This window comes from Stenella coeruleoalba, assembly GCF_951394435.1.
Source record: "Stenella coeruleoalba genome assembly, chromosome: 14".
Classification (NCBI taxonomy): Eukaryota; Metazoa; Chordata; class Mammalia; order Artiodactyla; family Delphinidae; genus Stenella; species Stenella coeruleoalba.
In genome coordinates this window covers 50499127-50523046 of record NC_137160.1, presented here as the reverse complement: position 1 = coordinate 50523046, position 23920 = coordinate 50499127, and the positions used below count along the sequence as shown (strand labels likewise).

Sequence of the window (23920 nt, the reverse complement as noted above, 5' to 3'; positions counted from 1 at the left end):
CTGACTGATGCCAAGCAGAGTTATGGCCAGTTCTTAGTTCCCATTTATGTAAAGCTTATATAATATTTTTTAAAAGTTAGGATTCAGGATAATGTTAATGGTTTATAGGGTTTTAAAGACTCTGTTGCATCTGAGTGGACATCTACAAAAACTTTGCTAAACTATGTAGACGTAACATTATTTTGGCTTACGAGTACTTACTGTCTTATGTATAAACACATCACGAGTGGAATTTGATATTTCTCCCATGTTATCATGAATATTGGTCCAATATTCAGCCCACTGAATATTGGTAGTCAAAGAGAATTTTGAGAGGGGATAATAGATGAGGAAAGAAGGCTATCAGGCCAGACTGAGGTTATCAAACATGCGTGTATGAAAATGTCAACCCTTTCTCATTTTACTCATGCTGCATATTGAAGTGAAGCTAGAAAACAAATTCAGTCTTTTCTATATGATTCCAAAACACAGAGTTTTTCTTTTTGAAAAGTTACAACCTAATCTCACTTCAACTGACAAGATACTTTTTATTACAGTCCTTATTTGTCCCACTTCCTGTGAGCATTCCTATGCTTCACTGTGATAATATCAGTGTGTGTGACTACAGGATGATACCTCAGGCTCCACTGGAGGTGTTTTGTAACAAGCTGTATATGCTCTGCATTACCCTTCTTTTTTTCTTTAATAGATCTTTATTGAAGTATAATTGCTTCACAATACTGTGTTAGTTTCTCTTGTACAGTAAAGTGAATCAGCCATGTGCATATATATATATCCCCATATCCCCTCCCTCTTGAGCATCCCTCCCACCCTCCCTATCCCACCTCTCTAGGTCATCACAAAGCACCAAGCTTGTCTCCCTAGGCTATGCTGCTGCTTCCCACTAGCTATTTTACATTCGGTAGTGTATATATTGTCAGTGCTACTCTCATATCGCCCCAGCTTCCCCCTCCCCTACTGTGTCCTCAAGTCCATTCTCTATGTCTACATCTTCATTTCTGCCCTGCCACTAGGTTCATCAGTACCATTTTTTTTTTTAAGATACCATATATATGTTAGCGTACAGTATTTGTTTTTCTCTTTCTGACTTAACTTCACTCTGTATGACAGACTGTAGGTCCATCCACCTCACTACAAATAACTCAATTTTGTTTCTTTTTATGGCTGAGTAATATTCCATTGTACATATGTACCACATCTTCTTTATCCATTCATCCCTTGATGGACATTTAGGTTGGTTCCATGTCCTGGCTATCGTAAATAGTGCTGCAGTGAACATTGTGGTACATGTCTCTTTTTGAATTATGGTTTTCTCAGGGTATATGCCCAGTAGTGGGATTGCTGGGTCATATGGCAGTTCTATTTTTAGTTTTTTAAGGAACCTCCATACAGTTCTCCATGGTGGTTGTATCAGTTTACGCTCCCACCAATAGTGCAGGAGGGTTCCTTTTTCACTACACCATTTCCAGCATTTATTGTTTGTAGACTTTTTGATAATGGCCATTCTGACTGGTGTGAGGTGATACCTCATTGTAGTTTTGATTTCTCTACTAATTAGTGATGTTGAGCATCTTTTCATGTGCCTCTTGGCCATCTGTACGTCTTCTTTGGTGAAATGTCTGTTTAGCTCTTCCGCCCATTTTTTAATTGAATTGTTTGGTTTTTTGATATTGAGCTCCAAGAGCTGTTTATATATTTTGGAGGTTAATCCTTTGTCCATTGATTCGTTTGCAAATATTTTCTCCCATTCTGAGGGTTGTCTTTTCATCTTGTTTATAGTTTCCTTTGCTGTGCAAAAGCTTGTAAGTTTAATTAGGTCCCATTTGTTTATTTTTGTTTTTATTTCCATTGCTCTAGGAGGTGGGTCAAAAAAGATCTTGTGTGGTTTATGTTAAAGAGTGTTTTTCCTATGTTTTCCTCTAAGAGTTTTATAGTGTCTGGTCTTACATTTAGGTCTTTAATCCATTTGGAGTTTATGTTTGTGTATGCTGTTAGGGAGCGTTCTAATTTCATTCTTCTACATGGAGCTGTCCAGTTTTCCCAGCACCAGTTATTGAAGAGGCTGTCTTTTCTCCATTATATATTCTTGCCTCCATTGTCATAAATTAGGTGACCATATGTGTGTGGGTTTATCTCTGGGCTTTCTATCCTGTACCATTAATCTATATTTCTGTGTTTGTGCCAGTACCATACTGTCTTGATTACTGTAGCTTTGTGGTATAGTTTGAAGTCGGGGAGCCTGATTACTCCAGCTCCGTTTTTCTTTCTCAAGATTGCTTTAGCTGTTCAGAGTCTTTTGTGTTTCCATACAAGTTGTAAAATTTTTTGTTCTAATTCTGTAAAGAATGCTATTGGTAGTTTGATAGGGATTGAATTGAATCTGTAGATTGCTTTGGGTAGTATAGACATTTTCACAGTATTGATTCTTCCAATCCAAGAGCATGGTATATTTCTCCATCTGTTTATGTCATCTTTGATTTCTTTCATCAGTGTTTTATAGTTTTCTGAGTACATGCATTTCATCTCCTTAGGTAAGTTTATTCCTAGGTATTTTATTCTTTTTGTTGAGGTGTTAAATGGGATTATTGCCTTAATTTCTCTTTCTGATTTTTCGTTGTTAGTGTATAGCAATGCCAGAGATTTCTGTGCATTAATTTTGTATCCTGCTACTCCACCAAATTCATTGATTAGTTCTGGTAGTTTTCTGGTGGCATCTTTAGGATTTTCTATGTATAGTATCGTGTCATCTGCAAACAATTACAGTTTTACTTCTTCTTATCCAATATGTATTCCTCTTATTTCTTTTTCTTCTCTGATTGCTGTGGCTAGGACTTCCAAAACTGTGTTGAGTAAGAGTGGCGAGAGTGGCCATCCTTGTCTTGTTCCTGATCTTAGTGGAAATGCTTTCAGTTTTTCACCATTGAGAATGATGTTTGCTGTGGGTTTGTCATATATGGCCTTTATTATGTTGAGGTAGGTTCGCTCTATGCCTCTTTTCTGAAAGTTTTTATCATAAATGGGTATTGAATTTTGTCAAAAGCTTTTTCTGCATCTGTTGAGATGATCATATGGTTTTTATTCCTTAATTTGTTAACATGGTGTATCACACTGATTGATTTGCACATATTGAAGAATCCTTGCATCCCTGGGATAAATCCCACTTGATCATGTGTATGAACCTTTTAATATGTTGTTGGATTCTGTTTGCTAGCATTTTGTCCAGGATTTTTGCATCTGTGTTCATCAGTGATACTGATCTATAATTTTCTTTTTTCGTGATATCTTTTTCTGGTTTTGATATCAGGGTGATGGTGGCTTCGTAGAATGAATTTGGGAATGTTCCTCCCTCTGCAATTTTTTGGAAGAGTTTGAGAAGGATGAGTGTTAGCTCTTCTCTAAATGTTTGATAGAATTCACCTGTGAAGCCATCTGGTCCTAGACTTTTGTTTGTTGGAATATTTTTAATCACAGTTTCAATGTCATTACTTGTGATCAGTCTGTTTATATTTTCTAATTCTTCCTGGTTCAGTCTTGGAAAATTGCACGCTTCCAAGAATTTTTCCATTTCTTCATGGTTGTCCATTTTATTGGCATATAGTTTTTTGTAGTAATCTCTTATAATCCTTTGTATTTCTGCTGTGTCAGTTGTGATTTCTCCTTTTTCATTTCTAATTTGATTGAGTAGTGTCCTCTCCCTTTTTTTCTTGATGAGTCTGGCTAATGGTTTATCCATTTTGTTTATCTTCTCAAAGAACCAGCTTTTAGTTGTATTGATCTTTGCAATTGTTTTCTTTGTTTCCATTTCATTTATTTCTGCTCTGATCTTTATGATTTCTTTCCTTCTACTGACTTTGGGTTTTCTTTGTTCTTCTTTCTCTAGTTGCTTTAGGTGTACCCTTCATTTTTAAAAAACTGAATTCTGAATCACATCTGGTTCCAAAGATTTCAGATAAATGGTGGTTGACCTACATTAATTTATGTTCTGTGAATTAATTTGGCACATGTAGCTTATGGTATTTTGAACACATCAGCCCTGATATTTATGAAGTCCAAAGATAAATATGATAACTAGTCTGTAGAGAATTATAGAATTAGATGGGTGAACGCCTCCAAAACCAAGGTTATAAAGTGATTTGTAACTAGATAATGGCATTTGCTTGGTCAACTGTGAATTCTGATTTGTTCAGAATTAGTTTTAGTGTTCTCGAATTCACAGATTTTTCTGTTGAAGCTCATTGATACATTAGAAAAGAAGTAAAGGCTGAAGTTTGTAATAACAGTGAAGATCAATCATATAGATGAGCTCAGGGCATGTATGTTTTATTTAGTACATGGCCTTAGAACAGTGTAGGAGGTAATCCGTTGTGTCTTTCAGTTCTCTCCTGAAATTTAAGATAGTTATTCTCATAAGCCAACTTCTTTTACAACTTGTTCTCCTCAAATTCCCTTTTGCTTTCAGTCAGAAAAAGAAGTAGCAAGTATTATCTTGCCTGAAATTTCCCTGAACTTCAGAAAAAGTGTTATTTTATTTATACTTTTTCTTGTTAAATGCAGTAATTCTGACTCACCTCGTCTGGGTTTGATGTTACAGATACCTTCCTTTTTTGTTGTTGTTTTTGTTTTGTTTTGTTTGGCTGCATTGGGTCTTTGTTCCTGCATGTGGGCTTTCTCTAGTTGTGGCAAGCAGGGGCTACTCTTCGTTGCGTTGCGTGAGCTTCTTATGTGGTGGCTTCTCTTGTTGCAGAACACGGGCTCTAGGCGCGTGGGCTTCAGTAGTTGCAGCACGTGGGCTCACTAGTTGGGGCGCATGGGCTTAGTTACTCCGCAGCATGTGGGATCTTCCCAGACCAGGGATCGAACCCACGTCCCCTGCATTGGCAGGCGGATTCTTAACTTGCGCCACCAGGGAAGTCCCACAGAGACCTTTTATGGTAGGACAGTTGTTTAGTGACACTATAGTAAGAAATTATTCAGAAAAAAATTTGCTGTTATAAAGTTCAAAATATATACTCAGCTGTACCAGTCACAGAAGGCAAGTAATTAAATAAGCTAAGTGTTGAGGTCATGACTTGTTTGGGGAAATGGATGAGCTGGATGTGAAAGTCAAAGGAGTCTTCTTTTTTGTTTGTTTTTTAAAACCCAAGTCCTTGACAGTGAAAGCACAGAGTCCTAACCACTGGGCTGACAGGGGGTTCCATCAGTGCTCTCTTTTAAATTGAATTCCTTGTATAATTTCTTTAACAAATAGCCATTGTTTGAATACCTCTTATACAGGTTCACTGTGTCCCAAGCCTATTTAATTTTAACGAGATGATACTGTTAAAAGTTCTAAGTTTGGGTAGAAGTCACTGTACAGAGTGATATTTGTTGATTCTGATTTTTGCCTTCTGGGACCATCTGGAGCAAGTTTACCCACCCCCCCACCCCCCACCCGCCTTCTATTTGATGGCCCTTTGTTTACATGAAGACAGGGTACGGGGCCCTCCTGAGTCTTAATTGTAAATAGGTAAATATACAGAGTAGATATTCTCTGTTCATTAACTGTTCTTTGTGAGACATTACTTCAAGCCTCTTCAAATTATCATTTCTCTTTAATGTTTCAGTTTGTCAATATTTTAATTAATTCAGTTGTCTTCTAGGTATAGTCTGACCAGTAGAGCAATACTGCTCCCTCCATTTTTCTGTATCTTTTTACTTGTATTAATGTGGTCAAAACATACATACTGGCGGTTCTTTACCAGGTTTACTGCTAACTAGAACCTCTAAGTCAAAGTCTTCCCTATGGCTTTATAGTAGTTGTTATGGTAACCTTCTATCAAAGGAGTCTTCATTGTAAGGTAAAGAGCACTATTGACTAAATACTATTTTCTGGGCATTGCATTACATTTTTACATATATTATTTCTTTCTCACCACTTTCCCACAAAAACGAGGTAGGAAAGTACAGTACTGTATCTACTTTAATAGAGGCTCAGAAAGGTTAACTAACTTACCCAATGTGACTAGTAAATGTCAGATGCAGGATTTGAACCCAGGTCTACCTCAATTTCAGAGTTTTTAAACCCTCTGTATAGTTTTGTGCTAAAACAGCCTTAGAAGGTTACCTGCATGGTGTCACCCTGCGTAGGTGGATTCTCTCTCTTCTGACTCACTTCAGTGAGGCTTTTTATCTTGCATTTATCCTGTTCTATTTCATTTTGTTAGATTTGGCCCATTATTCCAACCTCTGGGGGTCTTTCATATGTTGATTTTTTTCCTACCATGTATTAGGTTAACTTTTATTCGCAGCTTTGTGTCTTCCACAAATTCAATGACTATTCCATCAGCACCCTCATCAAAATCAGTAATAAACGTTGAACAAAACCTGCCTGAGGATGGAGCCCTGAGGCATACTTCCACAGGTTTCCTCATCGATATAATTCTTTGTCTGATGGTGTTCAGTCAGTTTGGAGTCTGTCTTTCTCTATTAATACCAAGTTTGTATTTCTCCCTTTTGTTTACAGTGAGAAGATAACGAGAGAGTCACTGTCAGATGCCTTCCTGAGAGCGAGATATGCAGTAGAGCATTCCTCAGAAAACTAGTTTTCTAACCCTATTTTTAAAAATTAGTCTTATTTGAATTATTCATATTATAAACTGGTTCCAAGAAAGCAGGGTATCAGACTCATTAGTGTATATTTCAGGGAACCCTTTTTTTGAAAATCAGAATGTTTAAGTGAACCTGATAGCTGTAACTACTTCATTAAATTTAAATTATATTTTAACTGGAAGTGTAAGTTTTTTGGAGGAGGAGAAAAGCTTGAATATTAAAAGCTTCTTTACAGACTCATTATGAAGGGAGACCCTGGATCCTTACAGCTCTTAGAAAAATGGACAACTAAAATTGTTTTGACAGGGATTTAAGGGGAGGCTCTCGGGCCACTAGAAAGAAAAGTGGAAGGAGAAAGATGGCCAGTGTACATAATTAACCTAAAGCTGTGGCATAACATGTTAACTTTTCTCAGAAAATCAGAATGAGACCTAATGCTTTAAAGAAGAAACTTGGTTAACACATGGAAAGTTGTTTTGTTTCTTTTTCTTTTATGACAGGACAAAGGAGGACAAAGCCAGCACTTGTTTACTTAGTTTGGACACCTCTAGTTAGAGCTGGCTTTGTGTGTGTGTGTGTGTGTGTGTGTGTGTGTGTGTGTTTTCCTTTTGTGATCCCAGCTACTTCTAGCTTGACTCTGCCAGGAAAGCAGTTTCTTCTCGTGACTCATTCATGTTTCAGGTTGAATTTTTATGACTAATAGGCAGGTAGCCTGTGATGTGATTAATTAAAGTGAGGTCAGATAGATTTCATACTCCATTAATTTGTAAAGGTTTCTCGTATGACTTTAGTTTACTTTGTTTTCTCCAGAATAAGATGGTAGAATTGTAGGTAGAGATTAGATACTCGCTCTAAAGATTTTACTCAGTATAGAGTATAGGATTATAGACCACAAATAATATTGATATTATCTAGGAAATTAAGATACAAATCCATTAGGAAAAATTAATCTCTTTTAATTAAAAAAAATCTCTGTTGGTCATAATTTATAAAAATCTCATTATTCTTTGAAATATGTAGTATTACAAACTGATGAGTATATTAGGATAGACTGGTTTTGTCATGTAAAGCATAAATGCCTGACAGACTGATAAAAATTGGTGGCAAATAAGGTCAGTGATGGCTTGACATGGGAAAGGCAGTTGAGTTAAAGTGAATTAACTTTATTTTACTCAGTACCCACAATTCAGTCCAAACCCAGTCTTTAGGTGCCTTCGAGCCTGAATTGAATTGGGCAAGAACATATGCCTAGATCAGCACAAATTTATTTTTCTAGTGAAATCTGGGAACCTCTCATTCATTCATTCAATAAATATTTATTGGGCATGTACCAAGTACCCACTATTGCAGACACTTGTGATGTATCAATGAACCAAAAAGATCCTTATCCTCTTAGAGCTTACTTTCTGGCTGGTGAGCAATAGACAAATCAATTATGTACTATGTTAGAAAGCAGTAACTGCTATGGATAAAGTAACAGCAGAATAACAAGGAACTAGAGTACTAGGGTGTGGGAAGGGGGTTGCAGTTTTAAATAGCATGTTCAAGGCAGGCATTGATGAGAAGGCAAACACTTGAAGAAGATGAGGTAGTTAGCCATGTGATATCTGGGGATGAGCATTCCAAGCAGATGGAACAGCTGGAGCAAAGAACGTAAAGTAGGGGTGTGCCTGGTGTGTTTGAGGAGCCTGGGGAAGCGAGGGTGGCTGGAGTAGAATGTAATATGAGAGGAGTCAGGTAATGGGGGAGGGGGATGATCAGATCAATCATTATAAGGAGTTTGGCTTGTGTTTTCAGTGAAGTGGGGAGATGTGGCAGGTTTTAATCAGAAGAGTGACATGATATGATGTAAGTTTTAATAAGACTATTCTGACTGATGTGTTGAGAGTACTGACAGTGAAATGTGGATAGAAGCAGAAGCAGAAATTCAAAGTCTGAGTCCTACTTGTAGTCAGTCATCAGCCTCATGGTCTATACCAAGGATAACAGTGTTGTCCTGGGAGTCTGGCTGCCAGGGTTTAGATCCTGCTTCTGTTAAACGTTTTTATTTTATTTTTTATAAATTTATTTATTTATTTTTGGCTGCATTGGGTCTTCTTTGCTGTGCGTGGGCTTTCTCTAGTTGCGTTGAGCGGGGGCTGCTCTTCATTGTGGTGCACGGGCTTCTCATTGTGGTGGCTTCTCTTGTTGCAGAGCATGGGCTCTAGGCGCTTGGGCTTCAGTAGTTGTAGCTCACAGGTTCTAGAGCACAGGCTCAGTAGTTGTGGTGCACGTGCTTAGTTGCTCTGTAGCGTGTGGGAATCTTCCCAGACCAGGGCTTGAACCCATGTCCCCTGCATTGGCAGGCGGATTCTCAACCACTGCGCCACCAGGGAAGCCCTTCCTATTTTATTTTAGTAAGTGACTTAACCTCTGTATCTGTATTTTCTGTTTGTAAAATGAGAGTAATAATGATAATACCTTATACTTAAACTGATACATGTAACGCTTTGCACAGTGCCTGCCAGTGTAAAACTGCAACAAATGTTGGTGTTACCAGTGTTAGTACTATTTATCACCCTGAATTTGTCATTTGCCAAGTCTTGTTGATTCTGTTGCCAGAGTGTTTAACACTGGTCCCTTCCTTTCCATACGTATCTTCAGAATTCCAGTTCAAACCCAGAGAAGCTCCTGCCTGAACTATTACAGCCACTACTTCCTTTCTTTCTGTCCCAGTCAATCTTGCACAGTCTTGCTGCTAGATTGTCACATTACTTCCATTCTCTAAAACCTTCATTCCTTTCCTCTTGCTTTCTACATTATGTGCACACTTAGTCGAGGCTCTCCTTCATGTAGTTCCGGCTTGTCTTTCTCTAACACAAGTACACAGTACTGCCTGCCTTTAACTCAAACTTGGAGGATCCTCTGCTGATTTTCTCTGCCATTTGAAATTCTTTTAATTTCACCTCAGGTACCACCAACTACACTTTCTACTTCACTTCTCACAGTAATATTCCCCACCTGGTACTCTAGTCATGTGAGTATTTCTCTAATCCTTGTATTTAGACTTGGAACATCAGATGCAAGGAATTATATCTCTTACGGCTTCATACCTGTGTTCTGCTGTCGCTCATACCATATGCTAGATGTTTTAATAAATATTTATCAAACTAATTTTCATTCAGTTGTCCTTATTTTCCTGTAGGAATGATCAACCACATCAAGCAACCGATCTTGAAACTGAGGAAGATGTTATTCCAGATTCACCAATAACAACCTTTTCATTTTCTGGCGCTAACCGACTACGAAGGAAGGAGAACCTCCACGTCCGATACGTAGAACAAACACATACTAAACTGGAGCACTCTGGGTGTGCACAGGGTAAGGATTGGAGTTGTAGTTTAGTTACCTGGTTCTGTTAAAAAAAAAAGTATTCATCTATTGTTAGGAAGATAGTCATTTTTCAGGTAACTTACGTTACAATTGTAAGTTTAACTTCCATTAGTGAAGTGACTGGGAAGGCATCTACTGCCCGTATTATGTATAGACGTGTGTGGCTCATCTGAATATGTAAACACTCAGCATTTTACAAAGGTAGTGAATAGTTTTCTTTTTATTTAAAAACTATTCCTATGTGTATATATCTGAGGAGGATACATGGGAAGAGGAGATATCCTAACATTAAGTTCCACCTACTGTGTGCTGGTTATTTTGCTGATTTGACTACATTATTACTGTGTTTTAATCCTCAGGACAGGTTTGAGGTAGCTACTAGCACCTTCGTTTTATAGATGAGGAGACATTTGCTCTTTAGAGGGGTTAAGTAACCTGTCAAGTAAGTAGGTGAGTCAAAATTCAAATATAGATCTTCCTGGCTCTAAACTATTGTAGTTTCCAAGTCTTATCCACAGCTACTCCCACCAACGCTTTAACTAGCTATTTTTATTTTTTATAATATGTAGCGCTTGGTGGTAAATCCATAAATGGCTTTATAATGTATCTACTTCGTGGCTTGTCAGTGGCATATTTCTAATTCCAAGCCAGTTGACCATTTCTGCTAAATGCTTTGGAAATACCTTTTCATGTAGTCCTGAAATTTATCCTGTGATGTGATACAGTGCTTATTCCTTTTAATATTAATCTAAAAGTAAATATTTTTAAAACTTTCATCTTAACCTAAACTGTTTGTAACAAGGAAAGCACTCGAGGGAAAGGAGTATACACAGCCTTAGAGATATTTTTCTAATGCAAATAAATTGTTGACAGTAGCTATGCCTTTTAAAGAAACAGTAGATCTTAATCTTTGATACTGGAAAATTGACAGTTTTCCCCCATTTTATATGAGCTTGCATCACCATCTAGTGGAAAACAAAAGAATTGTTAAAAATCTTACACGTAATTAGGAGCTAAATTAAAATGTAAGATCGTGGATTTAGAATGAACATTTGTGGGCCTTTTTGTCTGGTATCAGATAGAACATGAATCACTACAGATAAGCATCGGCTTAATTTAGATCATGTTTAAATCCATTTGAAAGAATATCCAGAAAAGCAAATCACAGCAATTTTCTTTTTTAGGAAAAGTTGTCTTTTGTATCTAGTAAAATGCTCTTGGTTTATTTCTTCATTGTATGAGAATAACCTGTAACTATTTAAAACTTTGTCAATTTTAATCTTGTTCTGATCATTTTTACTTGGAATATGAAATTCTGCTTTTAAAATATGCTTTTGAGCCATGCAAATTATGTTAAAACTAATTTAATGACTAGTTACTCCTTTTCTCTTTCTAACCACCCATGCTTATTTATTTTTACATGTATACTGCTTTTTAATGATAATTTCTAGTTATAATTAGTAAAAGTCTATTTCCCTTTACTTTGTCCTTCTTTTGGTTTTCTTTGAATTAAACCCTTAAATAGTGGAATGATTTCTGATAAAGCATGTTTCAGCTTTCCTTCCAGAAAATGAAAACTCTAAAACAAAGATTGAAAAAGCTGTATGATGCAATATTCATTTCAAATGAACCTACTGATTTGCAATGATACACAAGGAAAAGATACATTAAAATATTACAACTCTAGAAGGCTTAGGTCAGAAGAATTTATCTGTTCCAGTCCTCTCTACCCCACTGTCCTAACTACCAACTTTGTTTCTCAGTGAAACTAAAGGAATAACCTTTTTAGAATATTAAAGTTACGTGAATAAAATGCACTTCTAGTGCATTTAAAGATAGATTTGTATTGGCTTATCATTTCTCATGATTTTTTGTTTATATGTAATCTCTCTTCTTTTTTCCCTTAGAATTGAGAAAAATACCAAAGTCTTCAACTCATCCACCACATAAACATAATGAACGTGAAATTCTAGTGGCTGACACTTGTGATCAGAGTCAAGCTCCAGTGGCTAGTAAGCAAGATACTGAGATTACTGTATAAGTTTAAAATTGGTGGACAAGAGTGACCGTCTGAATTAGACAACATTTTAAAATATTTTCCATAATTTTGTTTGTATTATTTGTTTAGCAGTCTTTTTCATATTGGAAAGTAATGTTATCCTGTTATTAATTCATATTAATATCCCTATCCACAGTAATTACAATTGCTAGTAATTTTAAGTAAATAAGGCTTTACTGTGGTTTACTCATTCATTCAATAAATATTTGGATGCCTAATGTATACCGGGCACTAAACAAAACAAAATCTTTAACCTCATAGAGGTTACAATCTAGTTGGGGAAGAGAGAAAATAAATATGTTAGATGGATCAGGGGCTCTGAAGAAAAATAAAGCAGGGTAAGAAGAGATATTAGAAAGGCTCACTTTGGGTTTCCCTGGTGGCGCAGTGGTTGAGAGTTGGCCTGCTGATGCAGGGGACACGGGTTCGTGCCCCGGTCTGGGAAGATCCCACATGCCACGGAGCGGCTGGGCCCGTGAGCCACGGCCACTGAGCCTGTGCGTCTGGAGCCTGTGCTCCGTGACAGGAGAGGCCACGGCAGTGAGAGGCCCGCGAACCGCAAAAAAAAAAAAAAAAAAAAAAAAAAAAGTTGTTGAAAGGCTCACTTTAAAAGCAACATTTGAGCAGAGACTGAGGGAAGCAAGTGAGTCGTGTTGATTTCTGGGGCAAGGGCATTTCAGGTGGAGAAGTCAGTAAGCACAAAGGCCTTGAGGTGGGGGTGTTCTTTGGTTTGATTGAGGAACATTAAGGAGCTCTGTGTGGCTGGGGCAGAGTGAGTGAAAGGGAGATTGGTTTGGGCAACTCTGTTCTTTAGAGTTGCTATTTGCTAAGAGGAGAGAGACAGGGAGCAGGAGGTTTGCAGGGTGGCTGAGGGTAGGGGTTTGGTTTTGAGAATATTTTGTTTTCAGATGCCGGGTAGACATTCAGGTAAAGATTTTGGATGGGTAGGTGGGTGTGAATGTAGAGAAGTCTAGCATAGAGATACAAATGGAAGTTGTTAGCATGTAGGTGGTGTCTGAAGCCATGAGACTGGATGAGATAGCCAAGCGAGTGAAGATGGGAAAGAGAAGAAGTTCCAGTACTTAGCCCTGAGGCACTCCATTATGTAAAGGAGTGAGTCTCAGCTATTTTTTATTATCACTCCCACGTGGCCTTTTTAGACACCCCACCGCCCCCCTGCATCACTTCCCCCATGAGATTTTAATACTGCAGATATACTGTATTGAGTGTATGTGTATCTGTGTCTCATACATAAAAATATTTTTTTGCCCCCCAAGAACCATTTTCACTTCCTCGGAGGCAGTATCGCAGCTGTTGGGATGATGATTTAGAGATTGTGAAAATGAGGAACAACCAAGTAGCCAGAGAAGGAGCTGCCAGTGAGATAGGAGAACCAAGATAAAGTGGCGTCCTTTAAACCAAGAGAGAAAGGACGGAGTGGTCACTGTGGAGAACAGAGCTGATAGGTCGCAGAAGATGAAGACTGAGTATTGACCGTTGGATTCGGTCCCCTGGGGATCATTGAGTGTTTAACTCTCAATGAGAGTTGTTAAAGTGTAGAGGTGATCAACTAGACTATCATGTTCAAGAGAACCGGAAGGAGCACTTGTGAACAAGTCCTTCAGGGCCTTTTTGTGGTGAAGGGGGAAGGGAGAACGGACAGTGGCTAAAGAGAAACATGGGTCCAGGGAGGATTTTAAAAGATGGACTATTATAGCCTATTCAGCATGTTTTTATGCTGATGGAATGATCTTGTAAAGAGAGAAATGAGTAATTCTGGAGAAAGAGGGAACAATTGCTAGATCCTTGAAAAAGTGAGAGGAGATGAAATGCAGAGCAAAACTGGGAGGACTGGCCATGGTTAATCACTTACTCATTTTATATTAGTAAAATTAGTAAAATCAGAGCCTATACTCTGAAAGCTACAAATTATTTATATTAGTGTATGTATGTTTGTGTGCATGTGTATAGACAGACTGTCAGGCAAAGGCTGCAGGGGACGTTAGACTGTGTCAGCACCTTGCTTCTCAGCACTCGGGAGCCCATTTTCTGCTGCTGCTGCCGGAACTTTACTCCATCAGTTGTTCTCTTATCCTGTATCTCCAGTTTCTCTGCAGGTTCGTTCTTTTCAACATAAAGATACATGTTATCTTTTGTCTTTTAAAATAACCCCCTCTTAATTGTCTCCACTCTCAGCTAGAGCTTCTCTTCAAAGCTGAAAAAGCAGTCTGTGCTCAATTTCTCCTTTCTGTCAACTCCCATTCACTCCAGGAAGAAAAAGGGGTGCAGGGGAAGGGAGGAAGGAGGGCGGAAAAGAGGGAGAGAAGGGGGAGAAAAGCGGACACATCCTCACACTCTCTTCTCTCACTCATTACATTGGAACTGCTTGGCAGTAGTCATCAGAGACCTCCTGGTTGTTAAATCTAGTGAATGCTTACCAGTCTTTATCTTACTTGACCTTTCTATGACATTTGATAGTGCACACACTTTTTCTTGAAGTGGTGCCACTCTCCTGATTCTCTTACTTATTGTTCATTTTTCACCTTCCATTACTGGCTATTCTTTCTCCATCTGTCTTTTAAATGTCACTGTCCCCAGTATATATGATCCTTGGCCTATTCTTCTCTCATTTTCTGTTTCTGGAGGAATCTTCACTTAGAGTTAGTATTCTGCTACCACCTATATGATAATAAATTCCAAATCTATCTCTTTCCAAGACTTTTCTCTTGAATTCCAAACTGATGTATCTGCCTGCTATTGAACATCTATACCTGGATATCCTTCCACTTCATCACGTCCAAAGTGAGACTTTCTTGTCAAACCTGCTCATCCTTTTATTTACAGTCTCAGTAAATGACAGTTTACATACCTCTTTGAGTTACCTAAATCAGAAAACTTCGAATCATCTTCGATTCCTGCTGCTTCAACTCTCATACGTAAATAGTCTCCAAGTCTTATTGATTGCACCTCCTACACATCTGTCATGCACATTCTTCTGCACCCACATTATACTAGTTTGGGCCATCAGCATCTCTCATGAGACTCTTAGTAATCTAATTAGTCCCGTTGCCTATTAGTGAGCGCTTCTTGTTCTGTCAGCCTGTCTGAATCACCTTTTTAGCCCAAATATTGCATCTGTCCTCCATTAAAAAACCCTTGACTATCTCTTCATTGTCTACAGGATAAATTTTAAATTCTTTAGCATAATCTGATCCCTTATCAACCTGTCTGCGCTCATGTCCTAACTACCATTTTAGCTTTTGCACTTTGATTTCCAGCAGTTGAACCACATGTAGTTGCCTGAACATGCAGTTTTGTTTCACATATCACACCTTCCACATACCTAGAATCCTCTCTGCCCCCAGCCCAGTTTAATTCCTTTTTCTCTCAAGGGTCAGCTTAGTCAACACTTGGTGAGCTTTCCTTGTTTTCTCAAGGCAGATTTAGGAGTCCTTGCTCTGTGTTCAAATGACCCTTTTATGTACCTTTAATGTTTACCACATTTTATTGCAATTTTCTTTATACCTTTCAACTATAGCAGCCCATAAGCTCCTTGAGGACAACAACCTTTTCTCTTCGTAGCACAATGCCTGAAACCTAGTATGTGCTACATAAATACTTGTTGACTTATTGAAACTCCGTATACATAAAACTTTATAAAATATTTGAACACAGGTGAATTCTGTATAAATATGTTGTGTTAGCTTAAAACTTGAAAATTATGCAATGCTGAAAATCTCTGCACTGTGAGAGTTTTCATGAAGTGAAACTCTCATGAAAGTGTTTTCATGAAAGGTTACTATATAAATACGGTTTGATATTCATGCTGTGTCTTGTATCACAAGAACTCCATTTAATTATGTTTTTTATTTTTTTCCAGTGGAAATAAGAAAAATAATCTACCTGTTAACATTCAATTCATTTAGGAAAAATAGAAAACTAGCTGAAAAAGTTTGGCAAGTGTAGGTGCTAGATACCTGCAACTTATTGCAATTTATAGTAGATATTTTGGACTTTACGTAGAATTTTAAAAATTGTTCAGTGCCATTTTGTAAAGTGGTCCTTTGAGCTTTTTCTTTCCTTTTAGGTATTTTTTCATACGTCTAATTTCTACAATTGTATAATTTGTTTTGGTTTTTTTTTAAACTTAGATACACACGGAAAAAGCAGTTATCCTCCTGATAATTTAGCTACAGTTGTTGCTGAAACACTTGGACTTAGTGTTCAAGATGAGTCTGTAAGTAATTGTTTACTTTGGTGATAATATGAGTTAATTAGTGTCTTTTGAGGTCAGTTTTTCGAGAATTGAGCAAGAGAAAAATTATTTTATCCAAAGATTATTGGATAAAGGCCTAGAACAAAAATTGATGTGACTAGAAAAGCCCATTTATATTATTCACCCCAGGCAGTCTCAGAAATCTAGAATCTTTAGAATTCTTGGGATATATAGGTTGTGGGTTGAATCAAAATTTATATGACTTAGAGGATTTAGCAACCGTCTTCCCTCTCCCCCTCTCCTCCCTACCCTATTCCAACTAAGAGAAGACTTTAAGAGAAGTCTTAAACCTTTAGGTTGATTTCAGAATTTATTGGATCTTTTCAACATCCTTTAAACCAGGCTTTGATTTGGAAGATAGTCTGAATTCTTGGGTCTACTATAGATCCTTTAATTCATCTTTGTCCTTATAAATGCCAGTCCAATTAGACCACATCTTTAGGAATTGAGTCAGAAATTGACCCCATGATTTTCTTTTCATTGTTTTAGTTCTTCCTTCCATCAGACACAATTTACTTTTTTTCTTAATTGATCCCTAAAAAATGGAACCCTTGAATTCTTCAGTCTTAGGGAAGTTTCATTTTGGTACAGCTTTAAAACTATTCTTTTGCTTTAGTCAGTAAATGTATATATTGAATATACATTTAGTATATGTAAATGTATATTCAAACCATTGAATTGGTTTTTCACTGCATTTGAATTTTTTTTTTTTTTTTGGTCCTTTCTAGTTTTAAATCTCTCTTCAAGTGATAGTGGGTAGTTTTTACCCTTTGAACTTTAAATGTTTTAATGGTTTTTAATTCCGTCCTGCCCATAAACCTGGCAAGTCAGTAGTTTAGACACCAAATCTAGTAAGGGAACTGATCTCAAAAGACCTGCTGCTCAAAGTGTGATCCACAGGCCGACAGCATTTGCATCCTTGGAAATTTGTTAGAGATAGAAAATCTCAAACCTAACCCCAGACCTACTGAAAGAGAACTTATATTTTCACAAGATCCTCAGTTGATTTGTATGCATGTTAAAGTTCGGGAAGCACGGCTCTCTAAAGCATCCTTTTAAATTTGTCTCCTATAAGTATGATCAGTCATCTCTCTTCCCTTCCTCTAATCTAACTAATCTTGTTTTTTGGAATTGGCAACCACCAGTCTGCTTTCTGTCCTTATGAATTTACCTATTCTGAATAATTCATATATAAATGGGATCATATATGTGGCTTTTGAGTCTGGCGTCTTTCACTTAGCCTCATCCACATCATAACGTGTATCAGTATTTCATTCCTTTTTAAGAATAAATAATCTTGGGACTACCCTGGCAGTCCAGTGGTTAAGACTCCACGCTTCCACTGCAGGGGGCACGGGTTTGATCCCTGGTCAGGGAACTAAGATCTCACATGCTGTGTGGCACGGCCAAAGAGAAAAGAGAGAATTAATAACCTTCCATTGTATTTATGTACTTTATATTTTATTATTGAAGGAATCTCGAGGTCCTATGAGCCCTGTTGGTGATGAGCTCTACCACTGTCTGGAAGGAGAGCACAAAAAACCTTTTGAGGAATCTAGAAGAAATAGTGAAGATAGTTTAAGGTAATTTGGGGCACTTTGGTAAAAACTTACAAACCGCCGATGAAATTCCATTACAGTGAGTTCCATATATTTAAACTATTTCTCTCCCTCAGCTTGTTATTCTGGTTGTATTAATTTTTACTTAAAAAAATATTTTCCCCAGTTTATGACCAATTGAGGGCTTTTTGTGTTAATGTAGAGAGATGGATATTACTTTTAGATTCTTTCTGTACTTCTATCAAGGAGTACTTAAGAGGTCCCAGCCTTATCTCCTTTAAAGATCCAATCATCCCTTCTGGGTTTGTATTTTCAAAAACTGGACATTTTATGAAATCCATTATTAGTTCAGATGAGCTTCCAAGATTGGGATACATCTTGTTTTTACTAATTTCAGAACATCCCTTAACTAACAGTACCTATATTTATGTGGCACTTTGCTTTTTAAAAGAGCTTTCAGTATTAGATACATATATCACATTTAATTTGTCGTCATAGTAACTCATTAAAGTAGGTTTTATTACCCCCATTTTTTACAGTCAACAAAAATGCAGCTTCACAAAGGTTAAAATTTAGTCTTTTTAAGACCACACAAATATTAAGTATGAGAGTCAGAGCTCTTAGCCATTCCACATCTTCAAACTTAACCCTAATGCTCTTTCTACTGCCACAGCTGTCTCCTCTGCTACAGGCAGTCTGGGTCTTGAGTTATGTTCAATTCTGTAGTATAAGAATTTTGTTTCTTGGAGTTACTCATGATAAGATTTCGTAACAGCAAAAGAATTTGGGTCCCCAGTGGGATTTACTAAAATACAATTTTATTATATAGTAAAATTTATTTAAGTTACTTAGGAAAAATATTTATAGATAGGAATATCATTGTATTGAGATAGGTTTGCTGTATCATTTCCCTCTGCTTTTTGTCAGCCAAATAAAGAGAAGCCAGCAACTATATTGTATCTTAAATTTTGGTTAATGGTCTGCGTCTAAGATGTGGATAAGACCTTACTATTAATAATTGTATATTAGCAAAAGTTTTCTCATTATGCTTGTCTTTTAATTTTTACCTTATTTCTTTAATAGGAAAAAAGCTTTACCACTCTTTATTTTTTTAGATTTTCAGATTCTAATTCAAAGCCTCCTCCTCAAGAAGAATTGACTACTCGGGTATCATCTCCTGTATTTGGAGCTACCTCTAATGTGAAAAGTAGTTTAGGTTTGAATACAAGTTTGTCCCCTTCTCTTTTAGAGACTGGGAAAAAAAACCACCTGAAAACAATGCCTTTCAGCAACACTTCTAATTCTAGATCAGAGAAACCTAGATTAAAATCTGAAGATGGTGCCCTCTTCACACATCATAATATTGGGGCTGAAGTGAAGAAGATCACTAACCAGTCATCTTCTAATAAGCAGATGCTTATAAATAAAAATACAAGTGAACAGGATAGTATTGATCACATTAAAGATACTGTTACTGATAAAGATAAACATGTGGTACCCCTGAAATCACTGGGAGGCCGAACCAAAAGGAAGAAAATCGAGGAAGAAAGTGAAGATGAAGTAAGCTGCCCCCAAGCCTCCTTTGATAAAGAAAATGCTTTTCCTTTTCCACCGGATAGTCATTCTTACATGAATGGAGACTATGTGATGGATAAACCTTTGGATCTGTCTGATCGATTTTCAGCTATTCAGCGTCAAGAGAAAAGCCAAGGAAGTGAGAACTCTAAAATCGGATTTAGGCAAATGACTCTCTCTGAGGTTTTGAAGCCTGTTCCAAAGGGCTCTTCCTCAAGCCGTAAGGCCTTGAGTGGGAGCTGTGGGTTAACCAGAGATTCCCCAGAAGAGCCCAGCAGCTTACAGGAGTCCCTCCTCCAGTCCTTGAATAAATCTCCAGATAATAAAACACTGTTACAAATAAAGGAAGAAAATTCTATCTTTAAAATCCCTCTACATCCACGTGAAAGTTTGGAGACAGAGAATCTTTTTGATGACATGAAGGTTTGTGTTAAATGTTCAAGGATTTGATTAAAATGGTTGTTGTGATTTCTCCTAGATGCTAATAATTCTTTCTGTTTTAGGGTGCTGGTTCTTGTGAGCCTATAAAAGTAAAAACCAGGTCAGTCCATGGAGCATGTGAACTTGCATCAGTTCTTCAGTTAAATCCATGTAGAATTGCTAAAACAAAGTCTCTACAAAACAACCAAGGTATGTACACTATAAATAGCATTTCTGCTCTTTTTTAATGACTTTAAATTGAGTATTGTAATATATTATGTACATTCTTTGGATAGACTGAATTATTTTCAGAAAAAATATCTTATCCCTGTGTGTTTCTGTGTTTATAGCACAATTCTTATTGGTTTCACTTTACATGTGATTTTCCTGCTTTTTGAAAAAATAAATTGACATCTTTAACACCTACTTTCTATAGGTGATTTTATAGATTTACCTGTTCTATGTAGTTGTTTCTTATTTTCTTTACAAAAAGAAAGCTTTAAAAAATTTAAACTATACAGATTTTAAAAATATAAAAAGTAGAAATTTATCGTCCAAACCTTGTTCCTCACCCATAGATAGCCTGTCCTTTTCTTTGCATTTACATGTATATCTGTAAACATTTGTGTATGCTAACTCTGTGTTTAACATTTTGAGGAACTATCTAACTTTCTTCCAAAGGAGCTACAACGTTTTACATTCCCACCAGCAGCATGTGAGGGTTCCAATTTCTTCACATTTTGAGGGTTCCAGTTTCTCCACATTCTCACCAACACTTGTTACTGTCTTTTTGATTATAGCCATACTGTGGGTGTGAAGTTATATCTCAGTTGTGGTTTTGATTTGCCTTTCCCTGATGGCTAATGATGTTGCGCATCTTTTCATGTACTTATTGGCCGGTTGTATATCTTCTTTGAAGGACTGTCTCTTCAGGTCCTTTGCTTATTCTTAATTGAAGTAATTGTCTTATTATTGAGGTGTGACAGTTCTTTATATATCCTAGGTACAAGTCCTTTATCAGACATATGATTTGCAAAACTTTTCTCATTCTGTGGGTTCCATAATGTTTTAAAGTGATGAGAATTTTAAAAATTTGTTTTTATTTGTGCATTTTTCTCTCCTTATCTAAGATGTATCCTTTGAAAACATCCAGTGGAGTATAGATCCAGGAGCAGACCTTTCTCAGTATAAAATGGATATTACTGTAGTAGATACAAAGGTAAGTTAGAAAATAGAACCAAAGCCCATGTGGTTATTCTAGTGTATTGTTAGTCACCCTGCTGTCCTGACTCACTCTATGACCTTGAGGGAATCACATACCTCTTACAGCCTTCATGTATTTATTCAGAAAACTATGAAATAATAACACTTATGCCAACATTATGGTATGCCAACATTATGGTATTTTTGCCAACATTATGGTATTTTTGAAAGTGTAATAATAATAACAATACTTTCTGACTTTAGAGAACTTTGCTGAAAAATAGTTTTAAAATAATGTAAAATGCTAATTACATATTTTAAATAGTTTTTTTTTTAATCAAAATAATCTGTCATATGCCTTGATTAACTTAAAATAATCTACCTTCAAGAAAAAAATTTCATTTTTCCCAGTTGGCTAATTTTTTAAAATACTGTGTATTTTTTCATTAAAATTCATAGCAGAAATAAATTTTTTGGTTTGTATTTAGGTTCTTCATAGTTTGAGAAGTTCTCTTTCACTTGATAGCATATTAATAAAGTATGTAACAGTTGCTAGAGTAATAAATATCCATTAAGAAATCAAATTTGACTTGTGAACTTTTGTTCTTAGTGTACATTGATGTTCATTTCTGTGAAGCAGATTAGGGAAGAAAGGAAGCTCCAGGGATCATGGTAATGCATAGTTCTCTCATGCTTGGCAGCAGTCCTTTTCCTAGGCTTGAGAGACGATGCTTGTATATCAAAGCTAAAAATGGTTTATAGGCATTTAAACCTAAATGTATCTATATTCCTAAAGGGTAAAGGTAAATATTACTTAATGCTACTGAAATGTAAGTGTACACTTAAAAATGATTAAAATGGTAACATTTGTGTTATGTATATTTTACCCCACCCCCCCAAAAAAGTAAATATTAGGACGTAAAGGAATGATTGTTAAAATTTTGAATTTTTAAATATTTATTCAGGATGGCAGTCAGTCAAGATTAGCAGGAGGAGAGACAGTGGACATGGACTGTACATTGGTTAGTGAAACTATGCTTTTAAAAATGAAGAATCAAGAGCAGAAGGGAGAAAAAAGTCCAAGTAAGATTTGATTTCTTTTTTTTAATTTTAATACAAATGTGGAGGGAAGTTTATAGACATACCATTGCACTGATGAGTATAAGTGACCTCTTCACCATAAACTAGTTTTTTTTCCCCCCTGTTCTCCTAATACTAGATTTCTCTTTAGTAAAGCTTAGTGTCAATATTTCAGGAAAAAAAGTCTTTAGTAAAAATAATTTTTATTTCCAAAAGAATTCACGTTGTTTCCAGGAGTCAGCAAACTACAGCCAGCTACCAGTTTTGTAAGTAAAGTTTTACTGGAACGCAGCCTCACTCGTTTATTTATTGCCTGTGGCTGCTTGTTGAACACAGCAGCAGAGCTGAGTAGTTTCTGCAGAGACCTTATGGCCCCACAGGCCTAAAATATTTACTGTCTGACCCTTTAAGAAAAAGTTTCCTGATCCCTGGTTTAGATAATTTTTTTATAAAAGGTGTAAAGGGAATCTTGAGAGTCCTGTTTTAGAAATACTATTTTCCAAAGCAATTTGATAAGGAAAAAAAGGGAGGATTCCACTGAGAAGTATTAGTATAGATTTGCAAATTAGCAGTAAACTAAGAATGGTAGTGTATATGATGAGTGAGTGACTCTGCCATATTCTACTTCTATAGAAAAGGAGATTTGGCAAAACTAGGAGTCTACAGCCCTTTATAGTGAGAAACTATTAATTCTTCATCTAAAGCCTTGATTTTCTGAAAGAGGTGGGAACAATGGAAGGATTTCATTTGGCACCACCTTAGCAACATTCTTAACTACAGAGGCATATGACATGAGATCAACTAGACTGGGAATAGTTGTCATTCATCACCCTTATGTGTTAAAGAGTTAGGACCTGCCACGTGATGCAGGGCTAAAAGCAGAGGCCTTTTCCAATGATCGTCTCTTAGAATTGAGGACATTCAGACTGTGTGTGCATCTTCTGCTGAATATTCTCTAGTCTACCTGCTTAGGGCCCAGTAGTAAAACAGCCAGTCTTATCCTTGCTTCTTAAGAAACACCTTATCTCTTGCTGCCCCAAATGCAGTAAGTGAGAGAAAATTTTAATAGCCTTTGCCTTAATTCTTTGTTCTTGAGTAATAATATCCATACAATCAAGTACCTGGCTGCCTACGTTGAGAGGACAGTACCTATTAAAAGTAAACCTTAACCAGGTGTCCGCTTCTCTGGTGAGACGGGGCTGGAAGATGCTCTCCTCAGCTCCTTGCCTGGGTGGGCAAGTTAGGCTCTACGGCCGGCAGAAATCCTCGTTTGAGGGTCCCACCGAGTTCCCCGGTCAGAGTGCTGCAGCTGAGCAGCTGCTTGGGACTACTGCTCAGGCACTGCAGAAAGCCTTTTTGGAATCTGACATGTTATCACTTTGGGACCATTGGCCAGCTGCTCCTGACTTGGCCACATGAAGGCTCAGACTGTCCCAGTCTCTGAACTGAAGAGAACCAACACTATTAGCATATCTCTCACCACCATGAATGCAAGGTATTTCAATGAAAAGTATCAGGAGGACATCTACAAATCCCAGACAGGCATGTGCAAGCTCTGAGGAACGGTGGAATAACCCAATGTATCTGGGTGACCTTTGGAGACAGCTGAGACAGAGCTACAACCAGGCAGTGGCTGACACCCAACTCATGGCCCACCTTCTCCTGCCATGTGGCTGACAGGGTCTTGGTGCTCTAGCAAGCTGTCAGGCCTGAGCCTCTGAGGTGGAAGAGCCAAGTTCAGGACGTTGGTTCACCAGACACCTCCCGGCCCCACGTAATATCAGTTGG

General features: G+C 37.2%; 1 protein-coding gene across 2 annotated transcripts in view; it reads left to right on the top strand.

Moving 5' to 3' along the window:
- Positions 1–23920, top strand: part of RBBP8 (RB binding protein 8, endonuclease) — an 81090-nt gene that overhangs the window by 37065 nt on the left and 20105 nt on the right. For both annotated transcript variants that reach the window (XM_079942372.1, XM_079942373.1), the window contains 8 exons: positions 9773–9948; positions 11868–11972; positions 16171–16256; positions 17769–17878; positions 18970–19852; positions 19933–20059; positions 20980–21068; positions 22018–22135. In XM_079942372.1, the coding sequence (XP_079798498.1) occupies positions 9773–9948; positions 11868–11972; positions 16171–16256; positions 17769–17878; positions 18970–19852; positions 19933–20059; positions 20980–21068; positions 22018–22135 (1694 nt within the window). The remainder of the gene's footprint in view (positions 1–9772; positions 9949–11867; positions 11973–16170; positions 16257–17768; positions 17879–18969; positions 19853–19932; positions 20060–20979; positions 21069–22017; positions 22136–23920) is intronic.